Raw genomic sequence first — 15,849 nt, 5'->3', positions numbered from 1 at the left:
CGTCATAAAGGTACATGCGAATCAATCTCGCTTGACTACCAAGAACAAAAGTGTGAATCGTAGCGCTCCGCTCTTTGTCACTCCATTCTGGCAACGGTTCTATTGCCGAATCGGAATTGCGGACGACTCGCTGTTCTCTGTTCCCTTGGCGGCCTTGACTTCTTCTGGCACATCCTCCTCATCGACACTGGATCCGCGGTGGAGGTGGCTGGCCTCCTTCACCGGTGAGCCTGCCATTTGTCCATTGCCAGATGAGGTGGTGGGGTGTAAAGTAGGACCGCCCGAGATGGATGCTCGAGGTCCGCTCTCGCTGGTGGGTGTGCCTGCGGATTGCTGTTGGGAGAGATGTGGGATGTTCTCCGGTCTACAAGTCCGTTCCGTCAGCGTCAGTCCTTCCTGTCTTATGCGCACCATTCCGGGAGCTCTTGGACTGCGGAAGACTCACGTCGGATGCTCCCGTCCTAGACCTCCGCCCAGACTCGCGCCATCGCTCTTGCCGGCCTTGCTCATGGCATAGTCGCCCGAGTCAAAGTACTTTCGCTCCTGCAGCTTCTTGCTGAACAGATCCTTTTTGTTGGGGAGTTTGCCATAGAGACGGAAGAGTTTCTGCTCCTCCTCGGTGAGAGACTGCCAGAACGGGGTCAGTGATTCGCACAGTGGGATGAGAACATCCGGGACGAGCTTCGGCTGGACTGGAAAGGAGATTGGACGAAGACGTACGCTCACGTCGACCTTGTTCTGCTTGTGCGGGTTCAATGCCATTGTGCTGTTGCTGCTGCTGCTGCTGCTGCTCAGGAAAGGGCGTTTGGCGGGAGGAGAGGGTTGCGCGTCCTGAGCCTGCAGGGCGCGCTTTCTCTTTGTCGATTGCTGGCTCGCACCTTCCTTTGTCGGGTACGCTGCAACTGCTGCAGATGTGTAGGCGGAGTGCGGGCCGAGGATGTCCAATGGCGCGCTGTATGCTGTTGTCGGCGATGTTGGCGGTGGAGGAAGCGGGAAAGCTGGTGGGTGTGGTGCAGCAACGGGGATTCGCGGGGTCGGTTCGAGGAATGCAGCGGCGTTGTAGTCAGGGAAGCTGGAAGAAACGATGTTGCCAACGACGGGCTGCTGCGGGTACAGAGGGAAGTTGTCGAGGAAGTGGATGTAGTCGAGCAGATCTTCCGTGTCCCTCGTGACTGCGCTGCTGCTGCTGCTGCTGTGGTGGTCTTGGGTGGGCGATGTGCTCATTGGGTTTCGCCGGTCCGCCTTCCGATTGGTGTGACGTCGCAGGGACAGGTGCGCGCGTGGGTCTAGAGTTGTCGCAGAGGCTGGATGACTCCCTCTGCCAACTTCATGTCTCTAGGAGCGATGTTTATGTTGTTGTTGCTATGAAAACTGCAGCGACATCCGCGAGGCGCAGAGGCGGACGTGCCCACCACCAACGAGGCAGCCTATGGCCACGAGCTCAAATAAGAAACGCTCCCGTGCTCCTGCGTGGCGCCAACGCGAGAGGTCGAATGCCCGGTCAGCCCACCCATCACGAGATGTGTCCCGACCAACGTCTCCATGGGCCACGACCACCCGGCCTCCAGCGCATGCGAAGGTCTGCAGCTGTCAACTGCTGAGTAGACCCTGCGTCGAAACGGCACCAGTCGTGGCCTTAGCTACACATCTGCCCATGGGCAGGACCGCACGTCGGTCTTCTGTCCGATCTCTGACACCGCCAGCACACGGACGTCGTGCATTCCAGCACTGTCGGCAATGTCCTCCGCGTTTCATACATGCTGCTCTCCAAATTGCACGACCTCGATGACAGGAGATCCTGCCGTCACCGAATCCGTAAGCAGTTGCCCTCACTCTACGTCAATGCGCCCGAGGAAAAATGCAATTGCTGGCAGATGGGATGTAAAGCGCGAAATACCAAACTCCAATGTATTCCCATATTTATATACGCATCACGAACATGACAGCCCGTGATGTTGTTTGTGTAATTGTTGCTATCATATGTGGTAGCCTCGCCCTCCTCTCGTTCAGCTTCCGCTCGAGACAAGGTGATGGAATCAACCCCGACCCACAGCAGAACCTGCACGACAGGCGCCCTACTATCTTGCTCCACGCTAATGGTGGGAGCCTCGCCCTGCTCTCGCTCCCTCCACATCATCGCAAGGACGATGCAGAAAAGAGAAACGACAGCCGCCCTATGATCTTGCTCCACGCCAAGGACATTTTGGCGCTTGCACCATTGTCATTGGACATGACTGATGCTGAGAGGTGGCGGATCGTGATCCGTCCGATGGTGATGATGCATTGCTGCAAACATGTGATTGACTGATGAGATGAATGGTGGCAATGGCATCGTGGCCGCTGCTGCTTCCACGGTTGTTGTAGGTGCCGAGGAGCCAATTCCTTGCGGCATTGATCGGTTCATGGCGCGGATGCCTGCTGCTTCATTGGCACCGGTGCTCCCGATCGGCCAGATGGTGGCTGGTGAATCGCTTTGATATGCAGTTGCTAGCATGCCTGCGAAGGTTGGGTCGCCGTACGTCGGCGCTCCGTACGCTGCATCGAAGCTGGCAACCGAGGTGGCAGGCATGTTTGTTGCGGTGGAAGCCACTCCGGCACCGTTATACGGTTGCTGTGACGGGAGCGGAAGCTGGAAATCTGTAGCCTCAATGACCGGTGCATCTGGAGCCATGGACCAATTTTCGATTGCTCTGGTTGCAAAATCCGTCTGCTGCGATCCGCACGTGTCATCTGGAAGAGACGCGGGAGGCGTAGACATGATCCCATCGTAGTTGCCCACCAGGCCCGTATCAGCGACAGGTGAAGGCTGAGGGCTCATGGTCTGAAGTTGGGGAGTCATCTTAGCAACGGCCGCTGGTGGGTTCATCCGCTCGCGATGCTGTGTGTCAATAGGCAGCAAGTCCATGAATCCGGGCTTGGTCAAAACTGGATCCCAGATGCCATTCTTTTGCAGAAGCTGGCGCAGATACGCATTCTCGGCGGCAATCTTTTTCGCTGCAGCTTGGACTTCGGCCGTGGCTTGTACGCCTCGTCTTTCGCAACAGCGGACTCGCTCCTCCAGTTCCTGGACGTATTCCTTGCGCCCTAGATGCTCGCGGTCAGTGCACGTCCTCCGATGATTTGTGAGAGTACTCACGAGCTCGACTCCTCCTCTGGTTGCTGCGCACCCGTGCGAGTTCTTCGGCCTTCTGTTTCCCGAGTCAGTTGCTGTCGAAGGTGCATGACGTGATGAGAAGGCAATACCTCGACCGGAGTCTTCGCCACGGCGACCACCATGGTCTGCGAAACGGCTTGTGTTTGGTATGCTCCGCTGCGGGCGGACAGAGGGTGGAAGGAGGGGTGGCTCTCTCTGTAGATATCACGGCTCCGCTGGAGTCTCCTGCGCTGCAGCGTGGCTGAGGTGCCTTGGTCGCGTGCAAGTCCGTCAAGCCTAGCCAAAAGTCTCAATCCCACGTGAACGGGACCGAGATTTTTGGCGCACGAGCTGGCGGGCTACCTCCTACAGGGAGCTCAACTCAACGGAGGTGATGTCGCTGCCCGGGCGGCGATGTTGTGGGGGCTTCCCAGAGAGCAGAGAGAGAAATGGGCAGGGAGGGATCAAGCTGTTAAACCACCAGCAAGCACCACTTCGCACGTGGCCGTGTCCGCCATCTCGTGTCGCCGAATCAGCCAAGACCACCGCCTTGGCAGAGTCTTGTGTCGAGCGCGATAAGACTTTGCTTCTCTCCGCAGGCGAGGAAACTTTGATCCAACGACTTATGACGCCGACACCTGCGTGCAACGGCAAGTTGGGACGCTACATCTTCTTCGATCAGGATGAAAGTGGCAACATCCACACATCTTGACGATTCATGCTTCTCCGCGCCTCGGCACTCCGCTCTGTCTCTACATCGGCACTTCCACGGCCGGGCTGACTAGTTGCACAGCTGGTATACCACTGTGCCTCCATTTGCAGCAGCTGCCGTCGATGCAATAGGCAAGACTGCAATCACCCATCGCATATTGGCGCAGGAAGTGTACCGCCGTATGGGCGCGTTGGTTGCAGGAGAAAGACCACCGTAGTGCCGGGGGTGCTCGCCCGGCGTGACTACAGCAGTCCGAAGACGTCAATTTCCTCCCTACTGCACGATCATCGCCATACTCATCATACTAGAGAATCCTCCCGTCCAGAAGGCAGGCACCGAGACACTTGAGCCCAGTTCCCACGGGCCGAAGCATGCAAGGCACACCACCCGGGTCCGCACATATGGCGACAGCAACATCATCTCCGCGGCATCCTTTTGACCCCAGACTCTTTTTGCTGATCAGCACAGCTAGTTGCTAAATCCTCCTTTGCTAGTAGAGCGTCAGCATGTGCTGTTCACACCAACTGGAGCTGCGGGCTCGCGCGTGTGACTCGCTACTTCAAGAGCCCTCTCCAAGTCCGCCGCTGAGCTCTGATCGCTACTTGTACAGGCATCTGCAATAACCGTTCGCGCCAACTGCTCAGCTATGGTAGCATTTCCGGTCGACAAGTCTTGTGCCGCGAGCAAGTGGGACACAAGCTTTCGCTCGATCATCAAAAGCTTCCCAAGTCCGGATTTGAGATACTTGATTAATTGTACCGATTTTTCTGCCTTTGACTGGAGTTTCGTTTGGTACGGCAGGATCATCCTCGACCAGCTCCTGGGCATCAAGTATACGACTCTGCAGGAATCGTCATATCATCCATCTGAGGACCCCCGGAGATGTCCAATCGTGGAATCCACGACGGGAAGGTGCCAGCCTCCGTGTCTTCACCGTCACGATGCGAGACCTATCTCGATATTCGCAGAAGTCGTGGATCGTCGAGGGCATCTGCATTGAGGAGGTTTTACGTGGTAACATTTCTCAGCGCCTCCCAAATCGCCTCGTGGGACCAAGACCTGAGCAGTGGTAGAATGCGGTCTGCGTAGCAGCAAAGAAAGCTCATGCGCAAGGCCCGAAGACCTTGTTTTCCCTCTCATCTGTCACTGAGATATTTGCTGATGTCAGTAGCGCGGCCTCGAAGTCGACATGGCCTGAGGGGAGGAGATGGTTTTTCAGCTCTGGTCTTCTAGCAAGATTTGGCAAAGACTTGAACAGCCTTTTTCGGGTCTGTAACCGGGCAGCTTCTATCCGCCTGGAGAGCATCCTTATTGACCTTCATGGTCAAAGCACATGCGTACTCTCGGTGTTGCTAGTGCCGCTTCGCAGTTGACACACACGGCTGATACAAGGACGCTGATCACACAGGCGTGGTTGAAATGTGCAATCACTTTCATCGCGATGTTGGGATACCTGCCCACAGAAGCAAAGGTAAACTCGACAGCGATGTGCACCTGATCGTGGCTATCCTTGATCGTGTGGAATACACTTCGACACTCGTCAAATTGCAGACTGAAGTCTGGAATCGAGAAACGCAAATCTCTGGGACATTTTCGATACCAGCTTCTAGTGGCCTTTGAACATAATATACAGGAAGCACTGATCAATGTGGCCAGACTTCTCCTCATATGCTGTGACAACAGCACAACTAAGCGCAGTCCGCCTTCTCCTGGTTGGCAGTGTTCGCATCCTTGCACTTCGGGTCACCGTCCTTTGGATCGCATGGGAAGCCACAGCACACATTGCCCTTGCTGTCCGTGTACCAGCTTGAGCCATCACCGCCAGCGGCATCGCAGGCTGCACCTCCGTTGGTGATCTACAGAACCACGTTAGAGCAATCGAACTGTTTCGCAACGACCATACTCGTCACATACCTTGCAAGTGCACTGCTTCGACTTAGCGTCGCAGATCGACTGCTCGCCAACTCCGCAGGAAGTCTGAGTGTCGCAAAAGTTTTGGTCGACGCATGAAATGCCGTCCTTTGCGAAGCTGTCAGCGAATTATCGAAACAGAATTCAAGCGTGAGGTTTCTTACATCGCGACGCAGTCACATTCCCAAGTTCATCGGAGAAAATCCAACATCACGCTTGTGAACGGCCACAAACATGGAGCCTTCCATGGCGGCGGTAAGAGTCGCCAGAGCGGCGATGGCGAAAACTGGGGACTTCATTGTGAATGATAATGAGCGAATTGTAGTAAAAGAGTGTGAAATCGGACGAATCCTGGTAAGTTTCAAACGAAAGTGGATGAAGAGGGAATACTTTTGAGACTGTTCAGCGAGAATGCGTTGGCGAAGACTCTTGATATATATGACTGTCTGCCGACTGGCCCGACACGGGAGTTGGCAGTAGCTGCCAATGCCAGTTCAGCCGATGCTAAGTCTGTGTAGCGTGTGTCGGAATGGTGCGCCGTAGTGGTCGTATAGTAGCCTTAGGAGGATGTGCTCGAGGAGGTGGAATTGCGATCCTTGTCCAACCAGGCACGTGTCGACTACCGGGTAAGCTCTAGACGGCAATAGATCTGGCTAACTGTAAAGGTCTAGGCAGTCACCATAAGCGTTTCAAGGTGGTACGACTGCCTTCTACTCGTAGCAGCACACTTATTTGCTGCTGCCACAAAGATCCTCCCGATAGAAGAGCATCGAGCGGCCTACGCGGATTCGAGCAGGCCAAATACGTAGAGTTCAGCAGCAGTGAAAATCAAGATAATGAGAACAAAAGAATTGTGCTTGTGTGCATCCCCAGCAAGCAGGAAATTAAAGTAGCTATAGACAAAATAAGCTTTGTCACCGCTCCCAATCTGGGCCTACTATCCATATACCATGCCCGATTACTCACAAGTGCTTACGGTATAAGCACCACGAGAGAAAGCCGCAAATTAGGCTTGTGCAGATGTTCGGGTTCCGAGATAGGATGACAACCACGTTTTGGAATGCGGTCTCTGCTCTGTACGTCGATCGTTTCATACTCGTCATCATAGTCTCATACAGTAATACAATCATTCTAAAGCCCAGCAAACGCAAATCCCATGCCGACCAAGCCCAACGCGCAAGCCATCAACGATGCACTCGCATGTCCGATTGCAGAACCAGTATATGGCTCGACCGAGACGGAAGTACCTGCAGATCCTACCGATGTCAGAGTCCTGCTCGGGCCAGGATTGAGTCCGCTCATGATATAGTCACCTGCGCCTGTAGTGCCGCTGCCAGAAGCATCATCGTCGGAAGAAGGGGTAGAACCTGAAGAAGGGGCACCGGTTAGTTCGGGATCTGAAGGGTTATTATCACTCGAGGCGGACGGCGAAGAGGAATCGGTAGAATCATTTCCATCAGCAGCAGCTGCGCTGGACGAGGAACCAGATTGGTTGTCGCCGCTGCTGCTGTCATCACTGGTTGACGAAGATGGTGATGTCGTGTCGTTACTGCTGCTGTCATCACTCGGAGGAGTCTGCTCACTTTCTGACGATGTGGATCCATCTTCTGGAGCCGGAACGGCATCTGATGAGCCGTCCTGTCCCAATTGTGGAGTGGAGTTTTCTGATCCCGAGCCAGACTCTGCTGGGGACGACGAAGACGAAGACGAACCGGACGAGCCGGACGAGCCATCTTGAGGTGCAGATGCCGAGTTTGCTGACGATGGAGTGTCGTCTTCTGGCGCGGACACAGGATTATGTCCTGACTGTGACGTACCATCTTGTGGGTTCGCGGACTGGCCACCAGTCGCTGGATTCTCTTGACCTCCTTGACCAGATTCTCCACCGTTTCCTGAAATTCCGTCAGTCGGCGTCGGGGGCTGACCTGGTGTCTCTGGCTGAGCCGGGCTGTTGTTACCACTGGTGTTGTCGCCGCCGTTGTTGGTTCCGCCATTGTTGTTACCACCGGTGTTGCCGCCGTCATTGTTGACGCCCCCACCGTTGTTGTTACCGCCGGTGTTGCCGCCACCACTGTTGTTGCCTCCGTTGTTGGATCCCCCACCATCATCGTTACCGCCGTTATTGTTGCCACCGGTATTTGGAGTAGGATTCTCCGGTAGCTGCGGGTCTGGTGTTGTGTTGGGAGTTCCTCCTCCTGGTGGTGAGTAAGGGACGAAGTCCCTAGGCCCATTAACCTGTCTCAGTGCAGCCGCATCGGTCTTGATAATTGCAGGAGGTGGATTGCTGGGAATTGCCGTGGAGGGAAGAGTGGTGGGAACAGAGGTGATCGAGGGCGTGCAGCTGGAGGTGACCGTGCCGTCACTAGTGATCGAAACACAGACTAGTGTCGTCGATGTAGTCAGGCAAGCCACGTCCGAGGTGATGGTGATCTCAGTCGTTGGAGCGCATACCGACGGCTCGTTGCCACCGAGCTGGCTCTTCACAGCGTCAAGCTCGCCGAGATAAGCGAGCACCGCTGTTGGCAACTGATTGACGGTGAGTTCATCAAACGCGTCAGTGCCGGCGGTCGGAGTATAGATGAACGAGACCGGTGCCGTAGTAGCTGGGAAAGTAATTTCGTTGAAAGTCGTCGAGGATGCACATTCTGAGGGAGATGCGCTAGGGGCTGCAGTGCCAGAGAAGCCGACAAAAGACGCATAGGTCGTTGGGAATGTCCTTGAAGGTGTCAACCAGGGGTCTCTGATTATGACTTTGTTGATATGCTTACAAGGTAACACCGTCCACTGGCACCCATGTCGAAGTCTCATTGTCTTCGAGAACTGTCTGCGGGCCAGATCCGGTTTCGAAGTCTGGTGTTATGATTTCGGTGCGAGTACTATTGCTTCCATCTGCCTGTCCCGTCACGTATGTAAATACTGTAACATCGACAGTCTGCGTGACATTATAGGGGTAGGTTAGAATTTCCGTCGATGCTCCCAGATAGCAAGTCTGGCAGGGATTCAGTAAGTTGGCACAATCTGGTAGAGACATGGTTGCTCTGCCCGAGCGCTGTGAGAACGATAGCAGTAGGGGAATAGTCGATGCTCGTCGTTCACTTTGATGTGGGGCTAATTGCCAGAGGAGAAAGAAGTACAGAGCGAGTCGCAGTCAGTAGCGGGCCAGATGCTCTGCCTTTTGTGTCATTCCAAGACTCGTTCCAAGACCTGGCGAGGGATTTTCCCTACCAGTAAAGCTACATACCATTCCCGAAAGCAGCAGCACTGGGCTGTGAGCTGTGGTATCGCAACGCCAGACTCGACTCAGACTCTTGGACCCGGCGTTTCCAGCTTGCCAGGGGGGCAAAGGGACGTTGGTGCAGCCATGCTCGTTTGAGACCAGTCATGTCGATTGGGCAAGAGCACAAACGCGAACGCGAACGCGAAACCTTCGTCGACGATGCACATGGTCGATTCCGCCAGCGATGCAGGCGGGCACACCAGATTAAAGCCCTGACAGCGGTCTGGAAGGTTCAAAGCCATGCAGGACTCCGCTCAGTCAGCAGAGCGCCAAGGATTTTTGCAGCTGTTTTCGGCGTAGTGTCTTAGCGAAACCAATGATGTGAAGGTGTGGCGCTTGACGACTTCTGAACCACGGACCATTGTGCTGAGTACGCACGAAAGTTTGGACCATAGATGGGGGTGGTCATTCGACTCATTGGATCGCAGCACAGCGTGTGGCGGCAGCTTGTTGACCAAGAATGAACTGTATCTGTTGTGATCAGGCGAGCCAGACCGACCTGACTTTTCAGGTCGGCTCCGAAGCGTGGAACAACATCCATGCGTGTAGAGCACCTTGACGCCTCCCGAGGCCATCGTGACTCCACGAAGCAACTCAGCTCGCCTTGATACCTTGGTTGCTCAGCCCCGTCGACAAGGTAATCTAAGAATCCCACCTGATTCGTGGTGGGCTTTGCAACAAGATGTCGAGTGCAGAATCGCCGTTGATAATACAGTCATCAGGCTGGGGCGGGAACGATGGCAAGTGGTCTGTTTACCAAGTCGACGTTGGCACACCTGCGCAAAGGTTCAAAGTCCTGCCCGCAACATCGGATGGCGAGATCTGGGTACCTGTGCCAGAGGGATGCGACTCTTCGATACCGAACTGCGCAAGTTCGAGAGGCATAGAGGCCGTGGACGGAGTGCAGAGCAGCGGTTTTCAGACCAACGAATCCAGCAGTTGGCAACAGATCGGCATATACGATCTGAGCGCAGATGACTCTCTCTTCCCAGGTTCAGGCGACGCTGCGCTGTATGGGCTGGAGAATGTCTCGCTGGGTGCTCTCAATGCCTCGTCACTGAGCAACCAGATCGTCGGCGGCATATCCAGCTACAACTTTTGGCTTGGAATCATTGGGCTTGGTGCGCAACCTGCGAGATTTTCGAATTTGCCTGACACCGCGGCAACGGTGTTGAGTTCCGCGAAGCAGCAGAACCTATCCGCCAGCGTCTCGTACGGATTCAGCGCTGGCGCGGCTTATCGTGAGTTTAGAGGGCTTGGTCGTGCTGCAGACAAGCAAGCTAATTCGTGCTAGGAAATGCGCCTGGAATTATCATAATGGGAGGGTACGATCGCGCCGCATTCGAGCCTAGCAATATCAACTTCCCACTGGCGTTCGCCGGGTCCAGGTCCTTGACAGCTCGACTGAAGAATTTGGTTATCTCAAACACGTTGCAGGGGACAATCTCACCTCCTGTCGAACCTGGCGGCCTAAACATGTCAATAGACTCGACCGTTGCGCAGATCTGGCTCCCAGGATCGATTTGTGACACACTCTCCGCTGCATTAGGTCTGCAGTACGACAACAACACCGAACTATACTTTGTGAATTCCACTGCACACCAAAGTCTTCTCAGTCAAGCTCCGGACTTTACTTTCACATTAGCAGCAGCGGGATCGCCGAACACGACAACAAACATCGTCCTACCGTATGCAGCATTTGACCAGCAGATCGGTCAGCCATGGTCCACTGAGGACACGACATACTTTCCGATCCGAAAAGCTGCCAATGAGAGTCAACTCGTGCTCGGCCGCACGTTCTTGCAAGAAGCATATCTTGTGGTCGATTGGGAACGCCAGAATTTCACACTTGGTCAATCATTGCATCGACCGGGTGTGTCGGATGACATCGTCACCATTGAGCCTGTGACGGACGGGAGCAGTTCGAGCAACATCTCTGTGGGTGCAATAGCCGGCATTGCAGTCGGTGCTGTCCTCCTAATAGCGGCGATCTGCGGCGGAATTTGGTTCTTTCGACGGAAGAAGCGCCGAGAGCAGCGTGCGAGGGACGAAACTGCCGATGCTGAGGCTCGGGCTAGAACCGAAGCTGCGGTGGACATGTATCCGCCTGACAAGAAGGACCCAATTGGCGAATATGAAGGCGATGCAGAGCTGCCAGGTCACTCCCGCCCTAATAAGCTCGAAGCAGAGCTGATGGCCGAGTACCGACATGAAATGCCGTCACCGTATAAAGAGAAAGACAACGTGTTCGTGTCGGAGAGACCGGAGCTCTTTGGAGGGGATTCGGCGCAAATGCTGGGGTCGAATGAGATATATGAACTGCCCGGGCACGAGGCCGCGAAGGAGATGGATGCACCAGCTTCCAGCGAGGCGAGCGAGATGTACGTGCCCCTCCTCCAACAGTGGAACAGACCCGCGCTGACATGGTCTTCCAGAAGCAAACCACAAGCGGCGCCGCCTGATGGAGAGCGTTCGCCTGATGGCACGCCTGTTGCAATCGGCACGCTCGATAGGCTGGGATGGGGTCGTGGAAATGCTCGTACGAATTCTTGATGGGGCATCTTGAACAGCAATGTACTTGTTTCGATGGCGGGCTGATGTCTGACGGTCAGTGTATTTGCGAAGAAGCCGCGTGCTCGACGTGTCATCCATCTCACAAGCGAATCTCCGACCACCGACGCCAAGACCGGCCACCTCTGCTCTCTCTTCTCCGTCCTCGTTTGCACTTCACCGATCTCCATCTTACTGTATCTTGTATCGCGCCAATACGGTCAGAGTGGTGCCGACTTTGCCGTTTCCTGTCCTCGTCGCTGCTGCGGGACCAAGATTCAAGATCATGACTGAGAAGCGGGCTGGAACCGCGCAGCCGGTCGTCTGCGGTCCTCTGGCACAGTTGGCGATCTGAAAGACTTGGCCGCCATTCCATCTTCGAACGCCAATTCCCTGCACGTTCTGGCGACCCTGCGAGCGCTGCCCAGTCGTCTCAACTGGCCATTGGCGGCCCCTCACCTGTCAATCGAGCACGTGGCGGGTCGTGGAAACCATCATGCTCGTATTGACGTTACACAGCCTAAATGCTCCATGCGCGAGTGGACTGAATCATTGCTTGTTACTGTACCTACCGCTGATGGGGAAACGATTCATGTTGGTCCACTGGGGGTCGATTATATATTGTAGCAGGTAAATGGCCTGTTCGTCCCAAACACAACTCTGAGGACGACAAAATCCCAACCATGACTTCATTCACACGTTTGGTCGCCTTATCTATCGTCTGTTTGGCGCAAAAATCGTTTGCTGCACGTCAACCTTACGATGTACACAAAATCATAGACGCCTTCCGCCAGCCTCACGATGATCTCGTCATCCTCTGCGCGCATCGAGGCCAACGGTAAGTCAATGTCACTTTTCAGAGGAGCAGGAAATTGACCAGACCTCCCAGCTGGAATGGCACAACGGAGAACTCGCGTGATGCCTACTTTCGAGCAACACAAGCTGGCATTGAATGCATCGAAACTGACCTCTGGATGTCCGCAGACGGTCACGTCGTTATGATCCACGATGAAGGCATTGGTCGAGAGACTGACGTCGGCGAATACACCGGCCAGGCAGCCTACAACCCCTTCACTGGACAAGGCTACAATCCCGAAGTCAGCAAATCCAATTACACCGGCTTCATGGAAAATCTGCACCTTCGCGATGAAGGTGGCCGAGTACACATCGAGACTGTGACTACACTCCCACAAATGATACAAAGTATCCACGACACAGGAGCCAATGTAGTCTTACAACTCGACTTCAAAGACCGCGCCGCCGTGGCACCTGCATACTACGCGCTCAAATCAATGACTAATGCTGCCGGAGTCCCCGCCAACGAATGGTGCATTTACAAAACTCAAGCCACTTGGTGGAAGACACCTGAGGAATTCGAATCAGAAGCCTGGGTTCAAGATGCCTTTGCAAACAATATCTCCCTTGCATTGCTGCCCGTCTACCAGCCAGCCGATACGTGGAAATGGGACACAATGGCGTCACTGAGAGCTTTTCAGAAGACGAATTACAGCATTAGCTCAGAAATTGAGTTGCGCTCAGCCGACGGCCCTCTGCAAGCAGAATTAGCTTTTGTACAGTCCCAGCAAGCCGGTGCCGCATTCAATACCGCGGGAATCTTCTTCGCAATCGGCGACTTGGTCGAACCCATTTCGACAAGTTTCTACGACACGGCAAATTATTCTCTTCCAGCTGATGAGCGCGTCAATGGGTCTACGTACGGATTTCAAGACGATCGGGCTCCTGTTCTCCTCGACAGCCGAGTTGGGAACACTTCCAGCGACGGGCACAATTATCGAAGTGACTTTAATTGGATTGTGCAACAGGGATTCAATTGGGTCATTGCTGACACATCAGACTTGTGGCATCAGAGGCTCGAGATTCAAGGCAAAAGGAATATCTCATACATGATCGCTGATGGAAAGCAAGCTGTTGAATCGCCTCTTGCTCGAGGCTGGTATGTGTAGATGCGGTGTATGATCTATCCAACGCGGTCTACAGCTGTTTCGCAAGCAAATCAGACAACGGCGACATGGCGTCTTCCCGATCCAGTATCACCTCAATCATCGTCAGACCTGCAGTCGTACGCTTGTCTGCATCATCGAGAGCTTTCCGCCACTCTCCTACTGTCTTCGCAACAGTCGTATGCGCGACGTACTCTCCCTCCGCACCTCCTTCTGCTGCAGCAACGCCGAAGAAGGCTGGGGCATTCAGGTACCGCCATCGCGCTACATCATTGTATCCTTGGTCTTTGCCATGAATGCACCTCTCAATCGTGTAACCATCGTTGTTGAGTAGGATGATGGTGACATTGAGCTTTTCTTTGATTATCGTACTGAGCTCTTGTGCTGTCATCTGGAAGCTGCCATCTCCAATGAGTAGAGTCGTGCGCGGTAGTTTGTCGTTGTGTCTCTGCCATTTGCCAGCTTGATCCAATTCACGTTGTGCAAGAGCTGCTCCTTGAGTCGCCGGCAGCATGTATCCTATCGAAAGCCAGGTCGTGGGCTTGAACAGTCGAGCGGCTTTAGGGAGCCTCAATTCCCGCACACCATAACCTGCTGTACCAGTCTCGCCTAGAATGATATCGCCGGCACGTAGATAGGGTTGCATCTCTGAATATAGGTTGTGCTGATCCAGTTTCGTGTCGTCCGCTAGCTTGGCAGGTGCTTTAGCTTCTTGCGGAGTTGGATTCGTAGATCGTGAAGGCAGATTTGTGGTATCGACTTGTTTCAAAAGTAGAGAGAGAAATTGCTTCACAGGCAAGTCTCTGAAAATCTTGTCCTCGACTGTCACGGATGATGACTTGAAGTAGATTGTGGTCTTGGATGGAGGGATGCCAGTGTAAAAGTATGAGTTCGTCCCGCTAAAATGGGGCCCGAAGCAGAGTACGAGGTCGGCAGATCTTACGTAGTCTTGGTCCTCTTTCGTCGACCAGTTGCCTTTCCAGACACCTCTTGTGTTCGGTAGAGTCTCATCTACGCATCCTTTGCCGAAGTTTGAGGTCCAAGTCGGCCAGCCGGTTGTCTCAATTAGTTGGTGAAGTTCTTCCAGAATTCCATAAGCCAAGCTTTCACCGTCGACAAGAATGACAGGCTTCACAGCTGTGCTTATACGCTCCTTGATGAGATCGACAGCAGGAACCTCACTGCCGGAGAAGATGGCCAGCGGAGCCTCAATCGGAGTTGCCAGAGGTGCACGACTGACAACAGCATGCACCATATCGAGGGGAATTTGAATGTAGACCGGGCGGTGTTGCAGTAGACATTGGGCTAGCGTGGCGTCGAATAAGCTCGTAGCTGTTCTCGGGTCTGAAAGATTGGCTTGAGCGACTGTGACATGTTTGTACATATCAGCAAAGCGACCATACTCTCCATCGTTCAAGGTATGATGGATCAGACTCCGAGACTCGTGCTGTGCTCTTGTCGGTGTTCCGACGATGTGCACGACAGGTGCCAGCTCAGCATAGGCTCCGGCAATAGCATTGACTATGATGGAAGATCAGCTGAGCTGTCGCGACGCCTCTGCATATGCCTTGGCTTACTCGCACTGAGCTCTCCAACACCAAATGTTGTGATGAGAGCTCCCACGCCTTTGATTCTGGCATAGCCATCTGCGGCGTAACCACCATTCAGCTCATTACAGCTTCCGGTCCAGTGTAGGCCTGAGGGCTCCACGTAGTCCAGCAATTCCAAGTTGTAGTCTCTGAGATAGTCTGTCAGCAACAGCTTTGAGTTTCCTCATTTCCAGATCCATACCCAGGCACCCCATGCACCGTCTCGATGCCCAGCTGCTTGAGCCGGGCAAAGATGTACTCGGCAAGCTTGATGTTATTGGTCGACATGGCGGGCAATTGTCAATGCAGAATCCTGAGAGCCCTGGAAGGCAATGTCTTTATGATGAGCAGCAGCTAAGCTCAGCTCATCAAAAGAGGTCGGAGTGTGATCGGCGTAGATGAGCACCAGGCGGGATGCTGCAGAGGACTTGGCCTTTTAGCAATTATTGTGGAAATAAAATGCTGATTGCTGAGTCACCCTGTCTGCCCGTGCATCTGCCGACTACTGTACGTGTTCAATTGCCTCAGTGCTGGAAGGGGTTGCCTGTCGTGCTCACCTACTCAGTCGGCACCAGACCGCCACTTTTGAATGGATGACCCCGCACATCTCCCTCCTAATGCATTGGGGTGTTGAATTATTGATTAGTGGTTGCAGGCGTGGAGTCCGGGCGATGCCCTCCGCTACCGCCGGACGGCTGTGGACGGCTTTACCTTCG

At 54.2% G+C, this 15,849-nt stretch overlaps 7 protein-coding genes across 7 annotated transcripts; 2 read left to right on the top strand and 5 right to left on the bottom strand.

Moving 5' to 3' along the window:
• Window positions 1–99: 99 nt before the first annotated feature.
• On the bottom strand, window positions 100–1,224 carry CKM354_000760800 (uncharacterized protein; the record flags this gene model as incomplete). Its single annotated transcript, XM_044802962.1, has 3 exons — window positions 100–364; window positions 446–627; window positions 721–1,224. The coding sequence occupies 3 exons, from the start codon at window positions 1,222–1,224 to the stop codon at window positions 100–102; spliced, it is 951 nt and encodes a 316-aa protein (XP_044658897.1).
• Window positions 1,225–2,221: 997 nt separating this feature from the next.
• On the bottom strand, window positions 2,222–3,276 carry CKM354_000760700 (uncharacterized protein; the record flags this gene model as incomplete). Its single annotated transcript, XM_044802961.1, has 3 exons — window positions 2,222–3,084; window positions 3,137–3,188; window positions 3,244–3,276. The coding sequence occupies 3 exons, from the start codon at window positions 3,274–3,276 to the stop codon at window positions 2,222–2,224; spliced, it is 948 nt and encodes a 315-aa protein (XP_044658896.1).
• Window positions 3,277–5,533: 2,257 nt separating this feature from the next.
• On the bottom strand, window positions 5,534–6,055 carry CKM354_000760600 (uncharacterized protein; the record flags this gene model as incomplete). Its single annotated transcript, XM_044802960.1, has 3 exons — window positions 5,534–5,701; window positions 5,760–5,874; window positions 5,937–6,055. 3 exons carry the CDS (start codon window positions 6,053–6,055, stop codon window positions 5,534–5,536), a joined length of 402 nt encoding a protein of 133 aa, XP_044658895.1.
• Window positions 6,056–6,887: 832 nt separating this feature from the next.
• On the bottom strand, window positions 6,888–8,787 carry CKM354_000760500 (uncharacterized protein; the record flags this gene model as incomplete). Its single annotated transcript, XM_044802959.1, has 2 exons — window positions 6,888–8,472; window positions 8,525–8,787. 2 exons carry the CDS (start codon window positions 8,785–8,787, stop codon window positions 6,888–6,890), a joined length of 1,848 nt encoding a protein of 615 aa, XP_044658894.1.
• A 928-nt stretch (window positions 8,788–9,715) lies between these two features.
• On the top strand, window positions 9,716–11,586 carry CKM354_000760400 (uncharacterized protein; the record flags this gene model as incomplete). Its single annotated transcript, XM_044802958.1, has 3 exons — window positions 9,716–10,274; window positions 10,328–11,414; window positions 11,469–11,586. 3 exons carry the CDS (start codon window positions 9,716–9,718, stop codon window positions 11,584–11,586), a joined length of 1,764 nt encoding a protein of 587 aa, XP_044658893.1.
• Window positions 11,587–12,266: 680 nt separating this feature from the next.
• CKM354_000760300 (uncharacterized protein) lies at window positions 12,267–13,547 on the top strand (the record flags this gene model as incomplete). Its single annotated transcript, XM_044802957.1, has 2 exons — window positions 12,267–12,421; window positions 12,473–13,547. 2 exons carry the CDS (start codon window positions 12,267–12,269, stop codon window positions 13,545–13,547), a joined length of 1,230 nt encoding a protein of 409 aa, XP_044658892.1.
• A 28-nt stretch (window positions 13,548–13,575) lies between these two features.
• CKM354_000760200 (uncharacterized protein) lies at window positions 13,576–15,421 on the bottom strand (the record flags this gene model as incomplete). Its single annotated transcript, XM_044802956.1, has 3 exons — window positions 13,576–15,065; window positions 15,122–15,282; window positions 15,336–15,421. 3 exons carry the CDS (start codon window positions 15,419–15,421, stop codon window positions 13,576–13,578), a joined length of 1,737 nt encoding a protein of 578 aa, XP_044658891.1.
• Window positions 15,422–15,849: the final 428 nt, after the last annotated feature.

This window comes from Cercospora kikuchii, assembly GCF_019650295.1.
Source record: "Cercospora kikuchii DNA, contig_00004, whole genome shotgun sequence".
NCBI lineage: Eukaryota > Fungi > Ascomycota > Dothideomycetes > Mycosphaerellales > Mycosphaerellaceae > Cercospora > Cercospora kikuchii.
The sequence above is the reverse complement of the archived record's forward strand: the minus strand, read 5'-3'. Positions and strand labels throughout refer to the sequence as shown.